This window comes from Papilio polytes, unplaced genomic scaffold (genome assembly GCF_000836215.1).
Source record: "Papilio polytes unplaced genomic scaffold, Ppol_1.0 DF823621.1, whole genome shotgun sequence".
NCBI classification, from domain to species: Eukaryota; Metazoa; Arthropoda; class Insecta; order Lepidoptera; family Papilionidae; genus Papilio; species Papilio polytes.
The window spans coordinates 986,637-1,009,072 of NW_013525583.1; the positions used below are offsets into that span (position 1 = coordinate 986,637).

Consider the following 22,436-nt stretch of genomic DNA (forward strand, 5'->3'; position numbering starts at 1 on the left):
GTATTTGGTATTGATTTCTGTTCACGATGTCGCTAGCACACTCGACTTGACAATAACCTTGAAGTAACCTTCATGCATGTAGTTCAAATATAATTACCATAGACGCGTACACAGACAACTGTAACTGAATTATTAAATAATTACTTTCTACTTATTCTATGAGCGTTAAAAATGAAGTAGTAGTTAGCATGCCAGTTTTCGAGAGCACACGCTGACCATTTGCAATGTCTCTACTGGTATGCCAGTTAACAATTCAACTAAAACGAGGCTGGAAAGCGCAAGTAGTTGCATGCAAGTGTTCTTGTGTGTGTATATTATTATTAAAATCACTTATAATCGGTTTATTACATTTTATTCCACTATAAAATTGATAGTCGAGATTTGTTTTAAAAAAACCTTTTAAAACTTGGCGTGCGTTCAAATTTTAAAGGAGAGGAGATAAAATCTCGACAAAACAAAGGATGCAAAGTGTGGGATCTCTTTTGCTTCCAGTATTATATTATATGTAGCTCGAACAAGTTGCTCTTTTATTTAAAAACAACATAAAATATGCACAACAACAGACTGTAAAACAGAGTAAGAATGCAAAAGTAACATTTGTAAATTGCATAAATCTTTCTGTGTTCTTTAACAGCCTTTGCATATCGACATAATTACGTCCTAACAGGGCTACTTAAAAACTGTACTGGGCTAACATTGTTATTTTGCTAAGCACCCAAAGGGTTCTTTTAAAATGAGCTCACGAAGCTTTTAGTTAACTAGTTTACAAGCTTCAGTACTGAGGGGCCAATTACTGTATAGTAACGAGGCATCACATTTTACACGACCGTAACAAATGCCCATAAAACTTAAAAACACAAATCATCACAGAATATCAGATAAAACATGCCTTTGAGCGATTTTAAAAGCTAGGATATATCACGAAAATCTAATTTATTACTTTAGAGGATTTTCTAAGTGTTGGTGTTACAATAGACGTTCTTATCACCGTAGAAAAACACAAACTATCTGCAACTTTTTCCTTCAAGAAATGCTTTTCGAATCCTTTTTTAGAGCAACGAGATAGATATTTATGACTTCTATCGTCTTAAATCTAAAGCCTATACATATAAGTTACTTGATCCTAAAATCGTATGTTCAAAAATAAAACTGAAAACCTATATTAAAGAGTAAAAAAAAGGGCATAAATGAATCAGATACCAAAAAATTAACAATCCATTTATTAAACGAGTAACGAATCAGATGATTAATTAAAAATCTAAACTATCAAAACAAGCATTAAGATGTTAATGAAACTAAAATAACAAGCACCAATAGGTAAACGACATCCCAGTCTACTAGACGTCTCTTAACTGTAACTTAAATCTATCTCGGAAATATAACTTCGAGGCGTCTTGTCGTCGTATTTTTCTTAATCGAATTAACGGCGTCTACTAACTTTATCCTCTAAAGCAGTGATTCCCAAAGTCTATATCGACCCCTAGAGGTCTATGACAACCTGCATTGGTTCTACGTCAGCGAGAAAAAAACTGGGGGTCCATGAAATAATAACAGAGGTCCACGATAGTGGATCTCAACACATACACTGACAGTACCTATGTATTTACTTACATCATACTATCTTATAATATCAAAACATATACAATATTTATTTTGAGTAATTTTAATTTAAAATAGATTAAAAAATGTGTAAATCAACATGTGTCTTTACTTTAAATTTTAACACTTAACTACTACTTAATACAGTTATAAATTTACAGGAAATCAATATCAGGTAAGTAGGGGGTCTACCCCACACGGAAAAACATAGCAAGGGGTCTACAACACAAAAAAGTTTGGGGAACTCTACTCTAAAGCTAACTCAACTATATAAATCGATGCTATTAAAAAAATCTTATCGAAGGAAATCTGGCAGATCGTGAGCTGGACTGCAAAAGTATATTAACTACCGCAAAGCTTTACAATTTCTAATGCAACAAAAAATAAAATATTCCAGTAAACAATTTTAATATGTATTTATTTGTTCAGTCGTTGGTTTCAATGTTTTTAGGTTACAAGTTGTATGCGCGATAAAATCGTAATAGCGTTATCAACTCATAAAGAACTTTCGGTCATGACTTAGTCCGCGTGGAATAAAAAAAAGTAAGCTTATGCGTTCTTTCAGACTATCCTCTACATCTATGCCAAATTTCTTTGAGATCCGATCAGCACTGTAGGCTACAAACTCTAACAAACATCCACCCATCTAAACTTTAGAATATATGATATTAGTAAGAGTAAGAATTATAGAATTAATAAGATTCATTAGTTGCAAGTCTGTTGAAATTTGAAAATTTACTATTTTCTCGTTATCCTTTCGTTTATCCAATTAAGTTAAATCAATTTCTTCAAGCATGATTTCCATATCAAAGTGAAACCACTAGCTCAATCAAACGTTGCAAAGTTCTATAAAAGTTAAGTGCTATTTAAAAATACTTTCTGAAAAGAAAACTGAAAGCAAAATCGCTGAGGTTGTTTCAATTCGCATAATTTAAATCGATACGCCCTACTTCGGATGAGTTTTATGTGAATATCGCACTAATATCGCACCCACCTAAAAACAGGTCAACCGACAACTCCAAGGGGATTCGTAAAGTTCACAATATGCGTGTAAATAATCTTCATCATGATTTTTTTTTAAATGAAATGGGAATTTTGTATAAATAGGTGATAATTACTGCTTTATAAGATACAAACTATTTCCATGCGGCTTCATCCGTGTCAATTTATAAAAACTTTATTTTATTGGTTACATATGGCAAATTCTCAATTGATGATGTAAAAAATCAAATATAGTCCCACATGAAGGTTTTTCCAATTTATTTACCCTCTAAGTTAAATAGCGTGAAAATGTATGGCCTAAAGCGTGTCGTTAGTATAGGAAATTTTACTAAAGGAAGATTTATTCAAAAATATGCTAAGATAGTTGATCCTACACCACAAAGTAGTGTATGTTTACGCTTTACTATAATAGTATAGATATAGATAGAAATCTAAATTAACATCAAACTACAAAGTTTCTACAAATATATATTTTTTGTAAATCAAAAAGTTAAATTGCAATTCACATTTCTTAATCACTTAGGTTTAAAAGCAGAAAAGCTAAAGAATACAACAATTTACACAATCCCCTTGAAATAAGGATGTGAGGATTGCTAATGGAAGTAAGTAAGTGAGTGGAAGTGTTCAGACAGCAAAACGTAACAACAAAAGTATAGGATTAAGTAAGTGACCGAAGTGCGGTGCCCCTTATAGCCCCTCATTCTGTTTGCTTTTTTTAAATAAGGTTTAAACTTTCATCTAAGTGGATTTCAGAGCCAATGTAAAACAAAAAGTGATTTTTCAAACAATATAATTTACAACTTAAATTGATTTTCAAGATTTGAAAATCATACAGGAGAATACATTTCATATTATATGGAATTTGAGTAACAGAGGAACATTGACAGTAGGAACATAGTTCAATACTGAATATATTAATGGTTAAAAGTTAGAGGAAGACTGGAGAAAGTATGGATCGATTGAATGTAAAAGAGAACATGCATAATTCAGAAATTATGTATGTCAGAGCAGTACTAACTCTACCGACCTTTCGCAAAAACAAGAGCAGGTTGAAGATATTAGTAACAACTATTAACGAAAAAACCCAAAAAGCTTTGCAAAATTTAAACGAAGACAAAATGTAAACTAAATGCAAACGATGCGGGTAGAAATCTCCAAATCGTTTTAATGACGTAAACACGATTCTACTCAAACTCTAACTGGAACATACTAGTACATATGTAGATTCTAGATACTAGTTGCAAGTTCAATAGGGGCTCTGTTGAAGAGGAGTTTGCATATCACTTGATTCGGGTACTTTGAAAGTAAAATATCAAATGGTTAAAGTGATCTACTGCGAGTCATTGAAATAAATGTAATGCAAAATCTTTTCATGTAAAAATCATAGACTAATTCTCTTTAGATTTAAACATATCTAAGAACTAGCTGTTTCAGTGCGGCTTCATCCGCATGAAATTATGAAAAATTTATTTTATTGTTTATTTTTCAAATTATCAATAGCAAATGTCAAAATGACATGACATGACAAACCTTGGCAATCTTGCTTCCGTGGCAGCAACTTTTGGTCTCTTACCCACATTAGGGTGTTTATAAAAAATATTTACTCCCTAAGTTCAATTGCTTGAAAATATATAGCCTAAAGCGTGACGTAAATAATAATAAAAAATAACCATTCAAAAATATGCTGTAATTGCTGACATCTTAGGCAACAAAGAACACACGCTGTGTTTACGCTTTATTATAATACAGTATAGATTAAAATCTGATAATTAAAATGTTCTACAAACATTTTGAGTCAAGAATTTCGAATTGTAGGCTGAAAGCTATTTTCATCAAGATGCAATTAAGAGCTACATGGAGACTGGAATGCACGGAAGGAATTAAATTAAAGTCTATATCTTAAGAGAAAAATATTTCCGTCAGTAAAATTCCTTAATATGAATTGAATTTTCTGAAGTGAGAGAAATTTCAAATTCCTTCGTTCATAACGATTTTAATCTGAAATCAATATGTTAGCTATTCATTTAAAAATATTGTCACGCGTTATTAAATTGGAAAATCTTGTACAGGGAATGTAGATGTTTTTGGACGATTATATAATAACTTTAAAAATAACATTTTTAGAACGATATCGAGTTCATTTGTGATTTATGGAATCATTATCCGGTTCTTAGTAATAAAACAATTGTTATTTCACTAATTACCCAACCTAGACAAATACAAAATCATTTTCATTAACATTACGAAATAATGAGAAATAAATCTTTCCTTAACTACAAATTCCAGAAATTAATCAAAAGTAATTCAGTAAACAGAAATCTGTTTTCTGATAATAAATAAATGTTGTTATTGAGTTGATTTGTCGGTAAGCTTATTTTCTTTGACCTCTTTCAAAGAACTCCGAAAACCAAATGATAATTTACAAAAGGTTATTATTTATGTTATTGAGAATAATATTCTACTTTTCCAATGAAATCTTCATTCAATCAAAGGTCTATTCAAAGAACAAATTATCTTTAAGTTTGAATAGAAGTCCCGTACTGTCTTGTTTATCAGTAAAATATTCATTTGGATATACAAAACTAAAAAAACGTGATTTCCATTTATTACAAACTAGCTTTTTTCCGCGACTCCGTCCGCGTGAAATTAAAAAAAAATAGCATATGGTTTCTTTCTCTTCCTCCTATTCCTCTACTCCTATGCTAAATTTCATCGAGATTGTCCAGCCGTTTAGACTACAAACTCTATCCAATATCCATCCATCCAACTACACTTTCGCATTTATAATATTAGTATGAAGAACGACTAATCTTGAAACTTGTAAATTAATTATAATAATTATTACACCTCTATAGTAATATACAAGTAACAAATCCGTGGACTCTAACTTCTGAAACATATGTAACAAAATATTGTCCTCCCTCTCTTCCTTTTTAAATTAACTGAGATAACACTATAACTATAACTAGTGTGTTCGCATACTCCCGATTTAAATATTTTGATAACGTATGTTACCTATATCATCAACCAGTATTTCTAGCGCAAAACCGCAGCTTCATATGCTATAATAAAAACACTTGAATATTGAAGAGATAAAAATAAAAAAGTACTTACTCCTCAGGCAGGGAAGGCGCGCCCTCCTCTTGGCCCGGTGCATTTATGTGGTACACGCAAAAGTTCTCAAGCAGCGCGCGCATATCAACGTAGTTAAAGAAAGTTTGGAAACAGACGTCTGCGAACAAGGAAATACGTTAATTAACAACAGCGATGTTATTCATATTAATTTAATTAAAGTTAACTCTGAAAGTGTCACGAAGTGAAGTGGAATCGATTTGCGATTTACATTTTCCACGCTGTTCCTCCATTTTACAGATATGTTATATGATAAGATCTTGATTACCTATGTATCCTTAAGTTTGTATTAAGAAAATGTACTAAAGATGCGTATAAAATATTTTAAAGCTACAAAGATTTCACTAAAAAAATATATTGTTACAGTAATAGCACAAAGGTAAAATGCTACGTAACGTGAAATAAAAATGAAAGAGTGTCCAGCCGTAATTATCGGGACGAAGTTAACCTGATCCGGTAGAAACATGATAACAAAGGGAACAAAATGTACATTCTACGTGAAAATGTTAAAAGCATAATAAAAAAAATACAAACATGTTATTACAGTTTACAGTCTCTGTTTTATCAAAGAGTATATAAGAGATAAAGGATCACAACAGTGGAATTCTGAGATTACGTAAGGTACAGTCTCGGACATCTTCGGTGTTGCCTTTGCAGAAATGTTGCCTTGTTCTTTGAAACGAGACAAACTAGCAGGTAGGACTAAGTTGCGCAAAAGACGGCATAATGACAAGCTTTTAAAATGAAATACCGCCAGATTCCTGAACAGTACATTGAATGTGTGTGGATCGTTGCAATTTATCGAATAATTCGCTCTGCAACTGGTTGATTGCTTCGCTAATAGGATCGGTGGTTTTGTTTCAACACAAACTTGTGCCCTCTAAATTATATTGTGTACAAGTCGGTGGCTTATATATTGCAGTGCAACATAATACCACAGACTGGTAGTTTGCGAACAACTTTTAGTTTATACCTTCGAGGGCCTAAACTGGATTTATATACTTAATAGGTTTGTTACGAGAATTATTCTGCGCGTAATTAGAAAAAACGCCTAGGTTGAGTTAAATAATAAGGATAAATAAAAAAAATCCTTAAGTAGTTTTGGAGATTTAAGATATCCTATTTCATCCATCATTTTCCAATAAAAGTATGCTTTTAAATTTCTGCTGTATCTGTAAATTCTAAAAGAATGAGTGGGACAACATCATTTTTGTACACGTTGATTTAAAATCTCTGAAATTGCATTTAATTCCTAAACTACTTTTATCAAATTATTAACAAACATCAACAGGGTTTTGTAAGTACATTTGTGTGTATTTGATGGTAGAGTGGACACGAAATAGAAGCAATTTCATTTCCTCGTTTATCGAAAAAAGAACGGAACCAACCTCAATTGGTGGACGTAAAAAATCTCGACCGGTCCAGACTGTGACAGGAAATTTCAACTTCAACTGCAAGCTACGTAATATCCTTTGAATCTTCTCTTATCATTTAACATTATTTAATGAAAAAGTTATTTTCATTAAAAAAGTAAACATTAAATTATTTTTAAAAACATCTCATAAAGAAAAATATACGTTTGTACTGGACAAATACATTGTAAAGGGTGTTTTTAATTTTTCAAATGGAATCTGACGACCTATTCATGTAATCTAAAAGAGTAGACAATTTTAAAATTCAAAAATTCAGTTCTAAAACTACGCATTATTAAAGTAGGATAATGTGTAGTTTTTGACCGACTTCCAATAAGAAGGAGGTACTCAATTCATGTGAAAATTTTTTAAATGTGTGTTACGCAATATCTCAGGTACTGGTGGACCGATTTTGAAAATTCGTTTCTTATCTGAAAGGTAGTGCTTGCAGGTGTGTCCCATTTTTTTGTTTAATTTTTTGTAGGGTTCTAGTTATCTTAATATCGCCTAATAACTAACTAAAATCAATTGTTTAACTTTATTCGTTGAATTATGATTAACTAAAATTCGAATTTTGTGAAATATATATTTAGAGCCCGCGACTCCGTTCACGTGGAATTAGAAATAAAGAAATAAATAGCCTATGTTTTCTTCCAGACAATTCTCTACATCTATAGCAAATTTCATCTAAATCGGTACAGCCGTTTAGGCTACAATATCTAACAAACATCTATCTAAACTTTCGCATTAATAATATTAGTAAGACTGAATCGCACAATAAGTACAAATGATTACATTGATGAAAGTATTGATTACATGAAAGAAGTATGATTGAGTACTTTGAAAGTAGAAAAATCTATTGCAAAAGTAAAGATAATTTTAAAGAATTACTATAACCAATAATTTTACTCCAATCCATTATCAAGAAACATATTAATGTGGATAAAGACATCTTTGGTTCATAGTATAGAAACTCACGATATATGAATAATAGCGATTGGTCCTCTATTATATCGCTCAGGGTTTTTTTTAATAATGAATATATAATCAGCCTAATGTATCAAAGTTGCTTTTACCATATCAAGTTTTACTAAAGCGTGGAATTAGTACACCAACCTTAATAAAATAAAACATTACGTTTATTTTTGTTATGTAAATCATATGAAATAATAAACCTATTTATAATAACGACCTCATAACGGCCTCCACACTAAAGCATACAAAACAGATTCCATTCAATATTTAGTACGTCGCAGAGTAATTTAGTAACAACACTTAAATTAATATTAGAAATTAAAAAATCATAGCCTATGTCACTGATAAGCTTAACGGGGCGAAATGTTTGTTAATTTTTAAACGATTAAAGTTACTGGCAACTAATAATTTTGAGTACTGGCTGAATGTGCATCGTGCGTGATAGATGTCTAGCGCGATCGAATGACTGATGACAGTTGTCTTTGAATGGGGGAATGATGCGTTTTGTTATTATAAAATCAATTGGTTAATCTTTGTAAATGTTTGCAATTCGGTTAGAGTGTGTTGTGAAGTTATCAATTAAGACGGTGGTCAGCTAAGAATAGTGTTTTTAATGTTACGCGATTGTTATTTCATTATCTCCGACATACACGCCCACAATGGAAGATCGTTATCGTGTATATGATCTACCTTCGGAATTGAATTCTACAAATCGCTCGTCACTCCGACAAACTTTTTAATAATGAAGGTATTTTTAAAATCGGTTCAGTAGTTTTCAATTTATTTTAATACATACAAAAATACAAATCTCTTTATAATATTAATATAGTCTCCAACGACTCCGTCTGCGTGGAATAAAAAAAAAGTTAGTGGGCTATGGGTTCTTCCAGACTATCCTCTACATCTAAGCCAAATTTCATCGACAGCCGTTTAGCTGTTTACGTTACGAAATCTAACAAACATCCATCCTTCCATCCAAACTTTCGCATTTATAATATCAGAAAAATAGTAACATGTATATGTTTAACTTTGTGTCCAAAGATTACAAAATTAAAAAAAAAAAGATTATAGAAGAGTATTAAAATACAAAGTTAAGATAAAGAAAAAAAGGCATTATTAGCAATGATCTTACAAAATATCAGACGTCCCAAATCTTAACCTAATCTCTGGTTTATCAATAAATCTAGTAAATAATTCTTAAAGGGACTCTTACATAAACAAAATCTGCTCACAATATTATTTATACGTATAATATTTGAGACTTACTTTGAATCTGAAATCGCTTTGTAAATATTACAAAAATAACTTTTGGTATAATTTCAAGAAATGTTTTTTATTTTTTTCCCCGGAGCCGCGAGAACGTCGAGTTAATATTAAACATTCCTCGAGGATGCTTTAAATGGTAGAGTAATACGACAGAAAACCTTCTTTTATACTAACATCCGGACAGACAGGCAGCCTTGCAAAAACCATAACAAAAATTCCTCTATGTAGAGAATTTCATTTTAAATTTACTAGCGTAGTAAATTAAATTTTGCGAAAAAGAAAATTAAGTTGCAAGCATGTCTCTCATAAAAACTATTTTAACTTGATATTTACTTGTCATAATTTCATTAAATGTTTTCCGTTAGGACATACTTTTGGTATAGAACGAAAGATACAGTCAAGATGTATGTTTACTGAAAGCGTATAACTTTTTCAATTTACGGCACATAAAGGTGAATATAATTAAAATGAATGTATAGATATAAGGATAGATGGAATCCTAAGTAAAGTATGCAGTGTGAAACAGGATATCTATACTAATATGATAAAGCGTAAACACACTTTTTGTTGGACTGGCTCATAAGCTAAGAGTTGTACAGCGGGCGATGGAGAAAGCTATGCTCGTAGTTTCTCTAAGGCATAAAATCCGGAACAAAGAAATTTGACGGAGAACCAAAGTTGAAGTCATAGCTCTCAAAATCAGTAGGCTGAAGTGGCCCGGTCACATTTGTCGAGCCAGCGACGCCAAGTGGGGAAGGAATGTCCTCAAATGGAAGCTGCGACAGGGGACCAGGAGCGTAGTGTCCTTCATACATGTGGACCGACGACTTAGTGCACACGGCTGGAAGTCGTTGGACACGGAAGGCGGAAGGTATTGGAAAGGCCTATGGTCAACACTGGGCAGATAACGGCTGTTGACGACGATTATGACAAACTTTGTTATGTAAGATGTCAGCAATCAGCAGCAAACAGCATTTTGAATAATACTGTTCTTAACAAAAAGCCCTTCACTTATTACACGCTATAGGTAATATATTTTAACGCTATTTAATTTGCCAAAGTAAGCAATATTGCCATGGTAACGGTAGTTGATAGCTAATAGCAAATACGTTCGTTGTCATTGCATTTGTATTTTGACATTTGTAATTAAACGGTTAACAATAAATTAAAGTTTTTATAATGTCATACGGATGAAGATGCAGGGGAACATCTAGTTTTGTGATTGTATACCCGATAAGTGAATATTATCGAACATATAATCGTGCTGCCCTCGATATCCAACTGATAATTGCATTACACACATCCACTATTGGATTTTCCCGGCGTACGACATGTGACGTGAAGGTATTGGTAATTTGATTGGAATATTCAATAACAACATTAATATCGCAAATCAATTCGAATTTCGAACACTTCGACAAAACAAATCGGTTGTTAAAATCCAAATTAAATCACATTTATACATTGTATATATTCGGTTATAAACCGAAATACTGTATTACATTAGTACGCTAACTACATCATTATAAAATCTTTAATACCAACGAATATTTTCTAACAAGTATATTAAGGAGATTGCAGTTTGAAGAGAGTTTTGTTTATATAAACAGAATGCAAATTTCAGCCTTCGTAGCATCTCAGAATACACGACGTAGTTTAGCATTTTTGTAAAATATACATGACATGCATGCGTCACGTGTGCTATTTACATACTAAAATTCTATGCATCACTATTTTGTATATAAAAGAAATTTAAATGGCTTGATATAAAAGTAATGAATATGTTATTGTTTTTGACGACCGATTCTCTTTGATTCTCGTTGATGGAGTGTTTCAGATTAATGTGTGTCTAGAAATAATATTCCGATGTTAATTTTAAATCGACATGAAATCTAAGTTGCTGTGATAGCAATGTAATCTGATGGCTGACGACATAGACGTAATTATCCAAATTTTATACATACGTATAGGTACGTACATATTTACATATATATATTTTCGACTTCCAAACTAGATAATCATAAGTATTTTCTTCTAGATATTTAATCAAAGCGTTCAATTACAAATATACTAGACTTTGCTCGCGACCACGTCCGCGTGTCATTAAAAAAAAAAGTAAGTAGCCTAAATGTTCTTCCCGACTATACTCTAAATGTATACCAAATTTCATCGAAATCCGTTCAGCAGTTTTGGCTACAAACTCTAACAAACATCCATCCATTTAAGCTTTCGTATTTATAATATTAGTATGATAGAAGTTACTTAATGAAGCCTAAGCGAAGCATTACATTGGTTACATTAAATTGATATTGAAATTTCAAACGAGTTTTCAACTTAATTGAAAATACGTTGAGTATTTTTATTTCCATCGTAAAGAAAATTAGACCACTCAGAAGATAGACAAATTAAATAACTTTACAAAATGGCTACAACGGCGAGGTTAGTGAAATTTCGAACAACTTCGACGTGTCTGCTTATTGTACGGAAAGTTTCGATTTATTTTGTACTCGTTCATTGTTTGGAAGAAGTTTTACAGGGTTTATATTAAGTATTATTCTTTGCGGGATGTTGAGTAAGAAAGCAATTAAACTTTTTAAAATGTTAATTAATTACATCAACTGAAAATGGTTTACAGACAGTAAATTATTACTGAACACTGTTATTAAACAGTGCTTCTTTATTATTATTTAAAACGTTTGTTGACCGTCTTCCCTAAAGAAGGAGGTACTCAATTCGTCTGTTTTTTTGTATGTATGTTACGGCATAACTCCGCCTCTAGTAGACCGATTTTGATAATTCTTTTTACCATAAAGTCGTTCATTATGATTAGATTGTTATAAAATGTAAAAAGCCTTATAGAGATTACAATTTTCTTAAAACATTAAAATCGATTAAATCCGCGTGTTTAAGTTTTCATTGCTGAAACATTTACAAAAACATATTCGTCGTAGTCACATTATGCACAAAAAAACACATACTCGCCGTAATGAAGGACAATAGAACATAATCAAATGACTGAGGTTTTAATAATATAGGAACACGCAACCGCAAGTTGTTACTTAATACAGCCACTAAAATATCATGATCGTTAGCCGACTACATTGTAAATACTTTTACAGAATTTGAAGTTAATTTAGGAAATGGTACAAAACTTTGGATTATCATTAAATTATAATTTGTTACTGACACTTTATACAGTAAACTAGGGCCTTTTAGTGTAGATTTTGTCAAGGCCAAATTATATGCAGGATGCGATGTTCACACGCAGCTCTGCGCTGCGTGTGAACCTAAAGAAGTAACTATTTCAGTGCCTTTTCGTGCAGATCCTGCCTGCTAACAAACATCTATCTAACCATCTAATTTTTCACATTATAACTTTTATAAGATTAGTTTTAAATAATATTATACATTAAATATTTGAAAATAACCTGATACTTTGTTTATCAGCAGAAAAATTCGCATTCTACTTTTTTTGCTGTGTTATAAACAGTTTTTTTCCGAGCAAGTTAATAAACAAAATTAATGAAACTCGATCGCTTTAAGCGGAATAACGACACGTAATAAATTTATATGTTGTAACACGTGGCAATTTCGAACACGTAGTTTACTGGAAAATGTTCAGTGCAATTTATTGAACGTACCGCTAATATGGAGGTGTTGCGGAATGCGGGCAAATACAGCGTTGATAAATTATTTCGTTATAAATTAATTGTCAGGTCAATCATTGAGTCTATCGCATTTAAATTTGAAACATTGTAAACATTGAGATAAACTAAGCCGGAATATTTTAAACAATAGTTAAGTGTAGATTTACATAGCTAAATCAGCACTAAGCGATGCCCTAACCGACCACTTACCAATTCTAAGCACAATAGAAGTAGAATAGACTATTTGAGATTCATCTAATGTGTTGAATAGAACTTTATTTAATTACTAGCGATGGAAATAAAATCCATTCAATTGATTTGAGTAAGGAAATACAAATGTTGCTTTTAGATGTTGTTCATTAAGAGTTAAATTACACGAGTTGCAGTGCTGCTGGTAATGTAATTAAAGGCATAGCCTAAGGCAAATACGTAGCACTACGTCACTTCTACAATCTCATGCAACAATTATCAAGAAGTCTAAGATAAGTCAAAGTTCTCTTAAAATAGTGTTGAAATGTTTTTTTTTCTGAGTAAAATTTCCTGTCAAAGTTAAACAAATTATTCAATGACCGGTTTCCCAGCTACGTTTAACCTTTAATTAATATTTTGGTTCTATAAATTCATGAAATGCGTTACCGGACTACGTAACTTGAGTTTAACTAACATTATTGAATCGCTAAGTAATGGCAAAATAAATGGAAACTTAAGAAACCTAGCATAAATGACACATCACAAGGCTTATTTGGAGATTGTGAAACGTCAATTTTATTTGACAACGAGCTGTCGCAAGCAAACTTCGTTAGCGCAAATTCGAACCACCCGTTACGCCATTTTGACAGCTCGGATTTAAAAAAGTACCCTATGATATGCCCGTCTATGTCAGCTACCCTTTAGTTAAAGTCCGATCGACATTGGTCATTCGACATTCAAGACTTATTTGGTAATAGGCCCTAATTCATATAAGTTGAATAATAATAAAATAATGTTGTTGAACTAATACATGAGTTGGGCTTTTACAACATGGATACTTTGAATGAGGCCTTTTCAGTCATTCATGACGTCCTTCCTACGTAGTCTCGGCGAGGCAACTTTCAAAAGACGCCTCGGGACAAGTTTACGTGCGTTGGAAACTCTGTCAGAATACTGATTACACGCAGATTTTAGGTCATCACTTCTTAAGATGAAATCATTTGGATGGTGGATGTTCTTACGTATCTTAAAAATGGCTTAATGGATCTCGATGAAATTTGGAACAGATGACATAGTCAATCACAAAAATTATTAAATCTACAATTATTGTCCTTCTCATTGTTAAGTTCAAAATACAACCTCTTTGGCTGATAAGTGTGAAAACAGCCAAAGAGGTTGCATACTGGCCACCGAGACTTTTACGTGGTTTATATTTAAAAAAAAGTAAAAAGGAAAGAAGAAAAGGAAGCGTATAACGGGCGAGATGTGATCAATACATTCTTCAGTTTTTCATTGCAAATATGTAAACAGGTTTAAAATAAAAGTTTCGTTTTAAAACAGTTTTTTTTGTATTTCCGGCTGCAGCGCTGTCAGTAACAAGTTAAACACTCATGTAGGTTCAAATACAAAAATCTTTGCAATTAAGAAATCTCAACATACTAACCGCTCTGAAAGTCTCTCGAATGAATCTCAACAAATAACTTGAAACTGAAGAGCACTTGAGGATTGGTCTCAATGATATAAAAACAACTTGATATAATGGAAATGAAGCGTTATAATTATGGAAAAAAATTATACTTCTATATAATAAACTTGCTAGTGACTATTTATATCTTTGCACATAAAATATACACGTATACAAAGAAACGAATCTGCGTATTCGCCAAATACGAACAAAATACCTAGAAATCACTTAGTACGTGTATATGTCGGTGCATTAGAACTATAAAAGATTTGGAGTTTGAATCCAGAGAAAACCACGCCTGATGCATTCATATCATTACATTATAATGACAAGGTTTAGTTCGAAAACTAGATTAGTACATCATTGAATTTCAGTATGTCAAACTCATGTCTTACATATATTATGTGTTTATTAATATTCAGGTGTGGGAGTATGCACAATTATAACAAATGAATAGGTGTCCACGTGGCCGGGTTTCGCTAATGAGCACGTATTCACACTGCTTTGATTAATGCAACTCATTATGTATATTAAAGTTAATATTTTGACGTAAGTTTTAAGCCTGAAGAACGTCCCAATTTCGAGTTATGAAAAGTGACCGAAAACCGATGCACTCACGTCGATGCATAAAAGCATTCATCTGTTTTCATCAATTCGTATAAATGTGAATCCGATATTCCACTCAATAAATTCCCACAATGTTAATAAACGGTTATAAACTACGAATACTAATAAATCTGCTTTTTATGTTTCATAATCTGGTGCCTTGAGTTACTCTAAAACATATTCAGTATTAACAGACAAGCTGTTCTAAATGTAACATCAAAATATCAGCGTTCCCATATTGCTCCGTAACTTCCACGTTGAATGTAGTCCATACAAAAGGAGCTATGTAAAGTGAAAAGACAAAGTGTACGCGTATGAAACGAGGTCGGGTGCCGGGCGAGCTTTTACGTAACATTTTGTCTAAATCTCGAACGAAATGAAATTCAAGTCAAGCGTACCGTCTTAGATAATATGGGCTCACGTTCCTGTTTTAACAGAGGAATGGTGTAACATCTAATTTTACATGAACATATAATAAATTAGTTCCAAGAATGTATTGCACGTCATGTATTGCACTACGTCCGTTTTTTTAACTTTAATCAAATTGTGATAACTTTGGCAAGTTCTGAAAGTTGGGCTTGCATTTACACGTAATTGAAGAGCAAATGTTGCCAATGCGAGAAATGTGAATATTACTGTGTTACAATTTCATAATACACTTCCGAGAGGCTCGTTTTAGAGCTTTTATTCATTGCGACTTATGAACGACTGGCGCCAAGAAATTTTATATTTTTATCCCAATATCATACTCTACAACTTTTTTAATTTAAATCTATTTTACAACATCGGTATCGGCTTGTAGTATCTAATTAGTATATCGCAAGTTATGCTTGTAATCTTACAATGTTTGGAAGATACTTTTTTATAGAATGAGATCTCTTCGGAAACAAACTATTTGATTAATTACTCGTTAAAAACGTGATGAAAAAACCCTAACATATATAAGCCCAAAAGGATCTTCAATAAAGAAACAAACAGTATATGAAATATCGCTTTTTTAAATATCACCTTTGACATATCGGCTTTGATATTGGACGTTTGAATCATCGACATCAATATTGGCTTTACACAGAACAGTGGAGAATAGAAAGGAATGCTAGGAAAAATATTCGGAACAAACAAATACGCGCACGGAACTGGGCTTTGTCTTCAACAATTGACACTCAGCCAGCGCGCGTCGAGAGCAAGCACCGACGTTCGCTCATTAGTTGAGATGAACGCGAAAGAGAAAGATCTTTTAAATTCATAAAACATTTGAAGAAGTCGACTTAAAACGTATAGCGATATCAAGGTATGCAGTTGGCTTTATATAGGCTTGGAATGTTCATTACGTTATATATTTTTTATAGCAGCAAATTTAAGTCCCCTTAAAGGAGTCTGGCTCTTAAATAATCCTTGCTTCATTAACTACATTACATTGAATATAAAACTTTAGGCAATGTGTAGAATTTCATGCCAATGCCTTAAAAATGTGTATATATTGCGTCTTTTTACTCCAGTAACAATAACGTTAGTTATAAGTTTGAAGGTACACCGGTAGAAGTAGACGTACAAAGAGATTGATGGATTGCGTGGAAGGTGACATGATCAAGAAGGGAGTGTTGACTGTGATGATGGATGACAAAGTTATATTGATGACAAGAACATGTTGCGCCGATCCTATGAAAGTAGGATAAGGAGGAAGGTAATGATGATGATTCAGTAATCACTATAGTTAATACGTACTGCAGTTTTAAAAGAGACCTAAATTTTGTTTAGATTTCATAAATATGCCAATACCTGTAATTATTTACGATAGCTAACGTTGAGATAAAAGAAATTGAATCCGCAAGAGTATATAACCACAGAAATAAAAATGAATCCGAGCATCAAATTGAATAGGAAGCACACTGGAGACAGGTCTGTTTACCAGACAGACGTAAGGATTCAATAGCCATTTACGGTGAGTAGGGTCGTGTGACGTCACCTTTAGGATAGAGCGGAAGAAAGTTCCGGTTGCACGTTTTATAACTCTGACAATAAAATTAAACTTTTATATCAAGGTTCTTGACAATAAAGCTAATGAAAAAAAACAGTAAAATATAATGAAAATAGTAAAGTTATTTTTATATATATATAATATTATATGAGAATTGTTACTATCGCAGTAGATTTTTTTATAGTTTCCCTCGATAATAAAAGGTGGACAACTATACTTTATTATTGAAATCGAAAATATAATTACAACCCTAATAAACATTTTAAGTTAAGAAATTAAAATACCTTTCATGTGTACTTATTGACAATTCAATATTTATAAACGAGATATTTTAAAACAATGTGACGATATTGCTTGAAAATGTGCAATTGAGAAGTAACAATGCCTGATGAATAGAATCCAACACAAAAGCTGCAACGGTTGTTGTGCAGTTAAAGATAAAATTATTTCCGTGCAATGACAAAAACCTTTTAATACGTCCGAGTGCTCTTTTATGTTCAAAATTTAGTCCATTTCAATTTCACTTCCATATCTCTTTTGTTTGCTGTTAAATATGTTTTGTTTTATGATCCGCTTATGGAAATTATTCATACGCAATTTGCAATTCAATAGTCGCCACCAAAGTTGTTAAAAATACTTTACTAACAAACTATGGCTCGGCTATAATGTTCGTAAGATACGGGTTTCTTACCACGATTGGATTGTTTTAGCTCCCAATATTTCGGCACAGAAAAAAAAAGTAGACCGATTTGGCTTCATGTAACTCTTCTTTTTTTTTTCTTTTTTTCACACTACCACATCGCTTCAGTCAGCCCGTGAATGATGCATGCAACTGTGCGGAAATATCGGGAGCTAAAACAACCCAATCGTGGTAAGAATCCCGTATCTTACGAACATTATATTTGTAGAAACTACGACAGTTTAAAGTTATAAATGGCGCGGTTGCAAAATATAAAAAAGCCTAAATAGCTATTTAATTACTTTACTGAAGTGAATTTGTTTAAGTTTTTAAATAAGCAAGCAACTAAGAAGATTCATTTCTTGGCGATCAACTAATAAGACAAAACACTATTCACATAGATTTTTAATGCATAAACACACGCTGTTTTTATTCAGAATTGGCCAGTTAAATACATCGTAGCTTTGTTATGATGATGTATTTTTTTTAGAAAATTCGTGCTCTAAATAAACGAAACCACGAGCATCTTCTAGTATGGTTAAGATGCGGTCCATTATTTGTATGCAAGTGTTTTATTAACATGTATAGAAGAAGAAAATGTGAATTAATTTAAAATGTACATTTTGAAGTATCATAATTAAAATGTAAACGCCTAATTAAATCTGTTATTTTACAAGGGCCTCATACTCGTTACGAAGTTCCTCAGACTGGAGTTATTCATTTTCAAATGCTTTTCACGTAAAAAAAATATATTCTCAATGTTTCCGTATCATATTTTCGCTCGTCTAATGAATTTTTTTAAGCCCGTCATTTGAGAGAAATGCGCGCATTTGTTAATGTTTTTTTTATTATCATTTCAAATTTGGTTAATATAATTTGACGTTCAATATGGCAGGGTCACAGAAAATTAGGATATATAGAAGTTAATAAGATAAAGATTTTGTTCTCATTAATATAATTTTTAATATTGCTAGTTTTTGTTGTCTTTATTATAGAACTATTGGTTATCTTCGTTCTACATTGATAGTATTCGATTATATTTTTACAAAAACTAGGCGTCCTTCGGATTTCCCTAGTGGTTGTAACGGCGATTGGAAAATCTGAAGGTCCCACGGGCAATGACATACTTTGATTCTTAAGAAACGTTTCTTTGAAATATAACGGCATTTTCAGAAAATTTGACAAAGAGTTCCCACTGCCAAAAACTTATGTATTCACACTAAATAATGCCATTAAAATATAATTTTTTAATAAAGTAAGGACAGCTTTTAAAAATACTTTGCTCGCGACTTCGTCGTCGTGAAATTAAAAAATATAGCCTGAAAAAAGAAAATGATGACGTAGCTTCTTAATGGTGAAAGAATTTTTGAAATCGGCCCAGTTTATTTATTTTAATATATACAAAAATACAAATCTCTCCTCTTAATATTATTAGTACAGATATAGATAAAGAAAAAGTGTTAAACCCGATAAAACCTAGAATGTACTAAGCATATAATGAAAACAAAAGAAAAACTAAAGGTTTAATTCGATCGTAAAGTAATTGTCCTACATGTTAGATAGATCGATGCACGAATACTATTAAATTTATGAACATGGAAAACGATATATTTAGAACTGTAAAGGGCAATGCCCTTCTCTTTAAATAGACCATTAATAATTTCCACTGAATATTTCATTTGCTCTAGACGTTAAAAATAACTTTAATAGATAAAATTTAGATTAGCTGTTGGCCGCGACTTCGTCAACGCAAAGACAAAAAAGTAGCCTATAATACGCCCGTCTATATCAGCTACCCTTCAGTGAAAGTCCGGTCCACTCCAACTTTATTATATGTATATACAAACAGGGAAATGTCAAAATTAATTAATGAAATTTGGAACGATGATAATCTTCTTATGATCGTCTAATAGTTACGAAAAATAATTCTACAGCATAAAGCGTTTGTTAAAAGTTAATCGGCTTAATTAGAACAAAACCATCCTCCCGTCAATAATTATCTCTTAAACAATAAAATTTCTCGAAAATAAGCATTTATTTATTCAAGTTACAACGAATTAAAACCGGTTAAATCTAGTTAAATTCCAAACAAACCTATACTAATATAATAAAGCGTAAACACACACTACTTTGTGGCGTAGGATATCAGCAATCATAGCATATTTTTGAATGATTCTTTCTTTAATATAAAGCCCTACACTTACAACACGCTTTAGGCTATTCATGTTCACGCTATAAAACTTAGGGGATAAATAAATTGAAAGAATGGCTGCCATAGTTTGTCATCATGTCATGTTATTTTGACATTTACAATTGATAATTTGAAAAATAATAACAAAAAAAAAACTCATAATTTCATGTGGATGAAGCCGCAAGGGAACAGCTAGTAATGTATAAAATTATATTAAACCCGTCGTGTTTGAAATTTAACACCTACCATACTTGTTTAACCTAATTCTCTATTCAACGCGTTATATAAATTGATCAAATTCACGTAGGTAAATATCAATATTGAAAGCTTGAAACTTCGATAAAATTCCGCAAGAGTAACATGATCGCAATACATTTTACAAGTATTCAGCGTGAAAACGCAGCTGGAATTTCGCCCATGCAACTTTGACGTCGAAATACTGAAGAATTTCTATATAACGCCTGTATCACCCAACCGTGTAAGCGAAACTGCAGCAAAGCGAATTCTGATACGAAAAAAATATAGAGACGAATCGGGTACCTTCTTCATTTGAGATGTCGGTCAAAAATATATTTTTTATATCATAAACTAGCTGTTCCCGTACGGCTTCATCGGCATGGAATTATAAAACAATTATTTTATTATTTACATTTGTCAAACTCTCAATTGCAAATGTAAATTTTCGTTGCCATAATAACCTTGCTTTCTTAATGTTAGCACCTTGTTTTTGGTCCCTTTCCCACATGAATGTTTTTTTCCAGTTTATTTAACCCCTAAGCGTGTCGTAAGTGTGGGGCTTTTTATTAAAGAGGGCATTATTCGAAAATTTGCTGTGATAGCTGACATCCTACGCCTCAAATAGTGTGTGTTTACGCTGTATTGTATTAGTATAGATAAACAAGCGCTTGGCCACGATGGCATCTAAACTAAATTAGCAACTTTTTTTTCGTTGCGAACGTTACCACTTCTGGAATGAAGCAAGTTCTGTGTTTCATTTCAGAGTTTCCCTGCGTTACTCTTTGATTGTACGCAACATACCTATTCGATTATTGACTTTACAAAGTGACGATCACCACCCACATTGCTTTTTCAGTTTCGCTTGTGCAGATACAATATTTCAATGAAGGTAAACTATGAAACATATATATCCGAATAATTAAAACTTGGCACACGGGGAAGGTATTTTTACGTATTTGCAGTATGTCGCTGGAGCGCGGGTCACGTAATAATACGTATTTAGAACATTCGTGGTAAATAATATAGCTTTGGATTCACTGCGGTATTTCTGGAAAACCAAATTTCCCCGCGATTTACTAAAAAAACACCCGCTGCACATAATTCGGTGCGAAGTATTCCCGCATGCTAAGTGTTAATATTATTACTAATTAGATGTATACAAGTTTTGTACCAAATAGCAATAGGCAATTACTTCTTCAAACATGTTACAAGACACTTAATATGGAACTAACATCGCTAGGAATGACTTCGATGCAATTAAGAAGTTTCTACTACAAAGAAGACGGGAACCGCGCGGGAGAAATAGTTAGGTGTCGTTTCTCTGTAATTTCCGTGAAAGCACGCGACAGAAACACGGTAGGAGGAAGCGACAGACAGGCAAAACGTTTAAAGTACTCCATATTTTATGTTAAATATAACTTAAATTGACGCACTAGGGGACATGCGAGTTTCAGTAAAGACGTCAATAATCTCAAAGTACCTAGATTTTAAGAAACCTTTATAGTTAAGAAACATTTTATAATAACTGTGATAGTGTGAATGTGGCCACTTAATGGTACATAATAAATATACTTTCGTTTACTTTCTGTGTAATAACACATTACCTATACTAATAAACTACAGGGCCGATTTCAGAAATTCTTTCACCATTAAAAAGCTACGTTATCAGTGAGTAACATAGTCATTTTTTTTTATTTCACTAAGACGAAATCGCGAGCAACAGCTAGTTTCAAAATATAATAAAATACTCACAGTTCATCCCGATGTCATGGTAGGTGATGATAGCGGGCTTGTTGCGGTCGCCCTGCACCGCCACGAGAATGTCGCCGCGGTCGGTGCGCACGCGCACCTCGACGCACCCGCCCTCGCCGCTGAAGCGACGCGCGTTAGGGAACTGCAGCTGAATGTTCTTCAGCTCAATGTCGTCCATGCTGCAGACAATAAATTAAATTAATATTGCAGAAATTATATTCAAATACTACGCACGAGTCACTGCGCATAACACAATTTTAACTGCGTCGGGACGTAAAATGATTTCGTGGAAGCGTACTGCGCACT

General features: G+C 32.5%; 1 protein-coding gene across 4 annotated transcripts in view; it reads right to left on the reverse strand.

Moving 5' to 3' along the window:
• LOC106104491 (protein NDRG3) overlaps positions 1–22,436 on the reverse strand; it is a 55,048-nt gene that overhangs the window by 20,953 nt on the left and 11,659 nt on the right. For all 4 annotated transcript variants that reach the window (XM_013284561.1, XM_013284559.1, XM_013284562.1 and 1 more), the window contains 2 exons: positions 22,131–22,309; positions 5,716–5,833 (listed from right to left, as the gene is read on the reverse strand). In XM_013284561.1, the coding sequence (XP_013140015.1) occupies positions 5,716–5,833; positions 22,131–22,309 (297 nt within the window). The remainder of the gene's footprint in view (positions 1–5,715; positions 5,834–22,130; positions 22,310–22,436) is intronic.